We start from the raw sequence: 5,753 nt of genomic DNA, 5'->3' as shown, positions 1-5,753 counted from the left end.
AAGACTAGGAAGATAAGCCCATTTTGTGGTAAATGATGCGCCGGTGGCGGGAATCGAACCCACGATCTCCATGCTAGGGGTGGGCAGGTCACCCTTTCGCTGTTGGAGGCCGCCTCGGTGTGCTTACCACTACACAACCGCTGCCGGCTGGCAGTCCCACCTATCTCCTGAGGACTCGATGAATCGACGACAATTTTCTATAGCAAAAGCTACGGAGTACGTGACCCATCTTTCTTTAGATTCTAATATTGGAACCTTAAAATCATCAGGCTCAATATAAATCAGGCCCAAGCACAGTATAGAGATAGGCATGGAGGTGCGAATATATATAGTCCAGTCGTTTAGATCTTAGATCTATGCTTACTGACAATGGAAGAATCATCTGATGAATCTTGAAGATCAATATAGATCTCTCACGTGGCTTGACCACTTTTGAAGAAAGATTGACGATGTTCCACCCGACACGTAACATTATTAAAAAAACATGTCAAGAGGCGTGTTTTCCTAAAAAGGAAAATAATCTACGTCTCCATTTGGGTTGAATCCGAGAACTTGGGCCACCTAGCGGTGATCGCTAGTGGCACGCTAGCGACAAGGAACGAAATCTGATCTCTTGAGTCTTCGACTTTACCTCCTGAACTGAATCGAATTCTTAACAGGAGGACCTGGAAAGCATTGATACGTGGACGTTGATGCATAGGCGAATAGGGACACCGTGCAGTTCCATCTATCCCGGACCCTGTCACCCCTCTTTGCTTGACTAGTGTCTTCTCCCATAGTAAGTGTCCTGTTTCTAATTTTCCGGATGACATTTTTTATTTGTCCTTTTCTAAAAGAATAAATTGGTTTTTGGCAAAATCTTTCTTCCGATCATATTTGCTATTCAGTCGATCCTTCTAAATGCTTCTGATTGCATTGTTACTAAAAGTACGATAGATAGTTTGCACGACCAGGCGTCCCAAGGTATGCCTTGGCACCTCTGCTGCAAGTTGTTGGCCTCTACGTAGTACATGTTCAAAATTTACAAACTTCTGAACTGTATGTTAAATATCTACAACTCACAGTACTCCCTCAGCACAACCGTATGCATAACATTCAGGATCTATCTAAGGATGGCAAACTCTACTTCAATTCTCAAAGAGCGGCAGCCGTGGTACTTCAAGCTGCTCCGCTACGTCGACAGAGATGAACGGAAGCGGGTCATTCCTTTGGAGGTTCTCAACCTGAGCATGATGCGTACTGGCAGCATGTGTATGTCGTTTTTCCTGTCATTCTTTCATCGTGGTGTTTCTTCAAAGCTATATCCCATTACCTATGTTGTCCAGAGTCTCAATCTAATCTACATACCTACTCTTGTTGTCTGCTCCCTGCTTAATCCCCTCCCTGAATGCCTTCTATTCCATTCCAGTTATTTCTAAACCCAGGTCTAACCCATATCCCAGCAATGCAACGCGCCCTCGAAATCCTCGGGATTCCCACCTACCATATGAACGTAGTCCTCACCCGCCCGAGCGACGTCCCACTCTGGTCTGAGGCCCTGGATGCTAAGTTCTACGGCAAAGGCAAGCGGTACGGCCGCGAAGAGTGGGACAAGCTGGTCGGCGAGTTCGGCGCGCTGAGCGACACTCCGGTGCTCGCGTTCGCGGAGGACCTGGTCGAGGCGTACCCGGAGGCGAAGGTGATCCTCGTCGAAAGGGATCCGGAGGAGTGGAAGAGGAGTTTCGAGGGGATCATAAAGGCGTGCTGGGATCCGACGACACATTTCATTGCCAAGTGAGTGAGACAGTCTTTCTTTCATCCCTTGTCCTTACCCCTGTCCCTGTGCACTAAAGTTTGTGTTTTGCGCCTCTCTTTCCTTTTCTTTGTTGCTGGTTGCTGGTTGCCGTGTTTGCTGCGCCCCCTCTTTCATTATCATTTTTTCTTTCTCACATAGAGAGGCAATTTCACCGATAGAAAACCCCCTTACTAACTATCCGCGAAAACAAAAGCCTCGACAGCTGGTGGCTCGGCCCCATCTGAGACATGTCCATGCGCTGGGTCCGCGGCTGGTTCGACAGCCACTCGGAGCGCGAGATGCGCGAAAAGGCCATCCAGAAGTACAAAGAGCACTACGCGCTCGTGCGCAGAGTGACGCCGCCGGAGCGCCTGCTGGAGTACAAGCTGGGCAGCGGATGGGAGCCGCTGTGCGAGTTCCTGGGCAAGCCGGTTCCCGAAGGTGTACCGTTCCCCCACGTCAACGACAGTAGTAGTTTGCGGGAGTTGCTTGGACTCGTGTCGAGAAGGGGCGCAGGTAATGTTTGGAAGGCGATTCTGATGTTGGTTGCGGCGCCTGCAGTGGTGGCTTGGGTTGTGTATCGGTGCCTATGAATGGGTGATTCATTGGGTTGGGATGTTCGTTTGTGTCTAGGAGTCGGGAGGTGGGTATTTTTATAGAGTCTGTATTATGTCAATAGAGCCTATAGATTGATATATAGATAGCTAGATGGTTAGATCTACTGTACAGTAACATAGGGACAGGGTCTCAGCCATTAGGGCAGCAGACGATCCGCCCCACGATTATACGGAGATAGTACTACCCGTATCCTACAGACGCCTAAAACCGGCATCAAATGCAAATATACAGAAAGAGGGGTTGTTAGTATGATGACCCCAGTTTAAGACGGGGTTATATTTCATTTTTGCCTACATCGGTTTCAGAATCATGGGAAGTATACGAACAGAGAACCTGGTCAGTCTTATTGCAATTATGGTCCAGCCAAGATACCGTATAAGAGTCCCTTGAGCGCCTATAGGCTCGTCAATTAGGCACAATCAATTCATGAAACCCTATTAGTTGTTTGTAATATTATGTATGGCGTTAATGGGGAAACATCACCCCATGCCTTTTATTCTTATCAAATGAAGCACAAATTTCCAGACAGATGAGTATGTTTCCGGAGAGGGAATGACAAGAGTTAGGAATCACAAGGATCGAATAGGACAGAGTTTGAAACAGTGTACCAGATTTTCCGGTTTCATTGAGAAATTGTCGGTACCAGACCGGATATCACATCAGCCAATCATTCCCTCTCGTCACTTTTATTGCTTTCCAAGGGCTCAGGTTTCTGCTCTTCCGGAGAAACAAGAATATCGGACAAGCCCGATACGTAGCGCGGGCGGGTCAGATCCTCCGTCGGGTCCTCAGAAATATCAGAGAGCGGAGAACTCAAATCACTATGGTGGTGCTGATGGGTGGGCCGCGATGGCCGCGAATCGTTGGAAGAGGTGGCACTGGTTCTGTCACCAGGCTGCTGGTCCTGCGTGCTGAGAACGCCGTCCAGGGAGGGCGAATAGCTTGCTTGTCGAAGCGGAGATTGGTTTTCCGCGCTGTTGTAATCCGTTGCTAGTTCGACACGCCCTCCAGTATTTGCTGAAGGAATGGTTTTATTAGCTATCTTATCTTCAAACAAAGGATAAATGATATGTCAACGCGGATCTACACGTACAGTCCAGCTCATGCACTTGCAAACTACCGGCCTCATATGTACCAGAGCTCGGGGACTTAGCTCTCCCAGACGCACCACCGTCTGACAATGTTCCCCCTGAAAAATGCTTCTCATTTGCTCCGAGTTCTGTCGAAGTCGCTATCGTGGAGCCTCTCGGAGGGGACACATGAGTACCAGATATCCATTTGAAGATTCGCATCCGGCTGTTCGCTCCGTCAGACGTAGTGGACCCGTAGGTACTTTTATACCGGCGCCGTCGGTAAAGGAACCAGCCGATAACCAACGCGGCTATAACGATAAGAGCAAGAATAACGCCAAGAACAGGTCCAACCCAGTTTGGCAATCCGCTTCCATGGGAGTTGCCATCGGGCTTTGGTACGGTACTTGGGGTTGATGTGCTCGAGGCCAGCTTATATGGATAGTAGGTTTGGATAGGTTTGGTGTATTTGGATGAAAATACAGTCCGAAGAGCATCATCATTCCAAGACGATGGGGCTGTTTTCGTAGCGCCACCTTTGGAGCTATGGAAGTTAGTCAACATTCAGGAAGCATCGATTTGGGACGCCTTACTCTCCTCCTATTTGAGCAGTGACAAGAGCTGGTACCTCGTATGGACTCCAATGCTCTGGGTTGTAAGAGTCCTGGAATCGAAGGGAATTCAAATTGAAAACCTGGATAATGCCCCCGCCTACACACCTTGTAGGGTCGATGTTGATGCCGCCGAGAACGAACATTTGATCTGGATACACCTTCACACACTTGTGTCCGCTCCGACCATGGCCTTGCTCTCCAGTATACGCCTTGATCCAAGTGAACGATGGGACAGATAGGATGTATACATCGTCAGATGGAGGATCCTTTAGGTCTAGTCCGTCGTATCCTCCGTAGATATACACGTTGTAGGAGCTCCCGTCTGTCGCTGCCGCTACCACAGAACAGAAGAGGGTCAACTGGGGTGGAATATCGCCAGTAGTGTTTTGCATGTACCTAAATGTGGTCAGCACAACTGATGGTACTGCACATCGAACGTTGTGTCGTACCATCTTTTATTCGCAACGTCATAGACAGGGAGTGTTTGCATGAAAGTAGGACTAGTTTTCTTCTGCAACGGGTGAGAGACAGCTCACTGAAGAAGAGGAGCAAACATACACTTTCTGCTTTTTGAGATGCTGTTAGGTTGTGTGATTCCCAACTCTCCGGATATATGACACCTCCAATAGCGATCAGGATTCCAGATTCAGAGACAGGGATCCAGACCAGTTCAGCGCTGGCTCTGCCGGGAACATCATCAGGTAACGTATCAATTTTCCATGTTTCCTCTCTCATTACCGACATGTCAACAGTGACCAGTGTATTTGCGGTGATGTTTGCGGATTCGTTGTCATCCCAACACGGCCCCCAATCTTTCGCGTGCATTCCGCTGAAATAGAAACCAAGATTCTCACTGGGGGCAGAGACGCCAGCACCGTCGGTCACAAAGGTGGTTACATTGGAGGGTAGTGATCGGTAATAGAAGCCTGCTTTCCAATTTGGTTTTTCTGGTCCCCACTGGTATGCTTCATATGCTATTACTCTGTCTGGAGGTGGCGGGGCCTGGGAGTCTGTAAGGGCAGTAGCGCCACTAAATTCTATTATCAGTATTCGAAGTAAAAGCGATTTCTTCAAAATAACCTTACCCATAGACAATGTACTCGCCATCATTTGCAAACATTACCCCATCCCTATAACCAGGGGCAAGACCACTGCTGGCGAGTTCGCCGGTCTGGGAACGCTGCGTAAATAATTTCGTAAGATTTGTTGACTTAGTATCGAAGGGAAGTCTCAGGCTGAGCTCATAGACGTTCCCATTCCGATTGTCCAAACCTAAATTGGTGTAAGGTATTATCTATCATAGCGCGAAGATAGACGTACCACCGCTTTGTGGTATGCCATATTGCCCATCAGATTTCCCCCTTTACTCTGGTCAGTCGCCTATCGAAGGTAGATAAGGAAATATCGTCTCAGGTAACGCACAATTGCCACCACAGATATCCTCCATCGAGGTATATTGTGTCGCGTATGATGTTTACTATTCTCAAAGCGTCAGCTGAGAAGGCCAATTAAAGCTCCTACTGCACCTGCATGATGTGAACATAGATGTTCTTACTCACCTCGAGGCTGCTCCCAAGTGCACATAGATTGATTGATTATACTCGAATAGTCGATCTGAGCAAATGCAACCTCCAAATGCGCAAGAACGACTATTCCGGTAAATAGATACAACCACAT

The 5,753-nt window shown here is 48.1% G+C and overlaps 2 protein-coding genes and 1 non-coding gene across 3 annotated transcripts; 1 reads left to right on the top strand and 2 right to left on the bottom strand.

Annotated features, from left to right (window-relative positions):
• Positions 1-38: 38 nt before the first annotated feature.
• On the bottom strand, positions 39-148 carry VTN00DRAFT_t139. The gene has a single exon. It is a non-coding gene; the product is annotated as a tRNA-Trp (tRNA).
• A 1,296-nt stretch (positions 149-1,444) lies between these two features.
• VTN00DRAFT_7634 (uncharacterized protein) lies at positions 1,445-2,367 on the top strand (the record flags this gene model as incomplete). The annotated part of the gene is made up of 3 exons (XM_069434399.1): positions 1,445-1,773; positions 1,989-2,000; positions 2,058-2,367. 3 exons carry the CDS (start codon positions 1,445-1,447, stop codon positions 2,365-2,367), a joined length of 651 nt encoding a protein of 216 aa, XP_069285900.1.
• A 692-nt stretch (positions 2,368-3,059) lies between these two features.
• VTN00DRAFT_7633 (uncharacterized protein) lies at positions 3,060-5,753 on the bottom strand (the record flags this gene model as incomplete). Its single annotated transcript, XM_069434398.1, has 9 exons — positions 3,060-3,409; positions 3,486-4,006; positions 4,056-4,472; positions 4,526-4,587; positions 4,635-5,106; positions 5,162-5,348; positions 5,397-5,437; positions 5,499-5,553; positions 5,636-5,753. The coding sequence occupies 9 exons, from the start codon at positions 5,751-5,753 to the stop codon at positions 3,060-3,062; spliced, it is 2,223 nt and encodes a 740-aa protein (XP_069285899.1).

This window comes from Thermoascus crustaceus, assembly GCF_041956765.1.
Source record: "Thermoascus crustaceus strain CBS 181.67 unplaced genomic scaffold VTN00scaffold_5, whole genome shotgun sequence".
NCBI lineage: Eukaryota > Fungi > Ascomycota > Eurotiomycetes > Eurotiales > Thermoascaceae > Thermoascus > Thermoascus crustaceus.
Note: the sequence above shows the minus strand (reverse complement) of the source record. Positions and strands in the feature narration are given on the sequence as shown.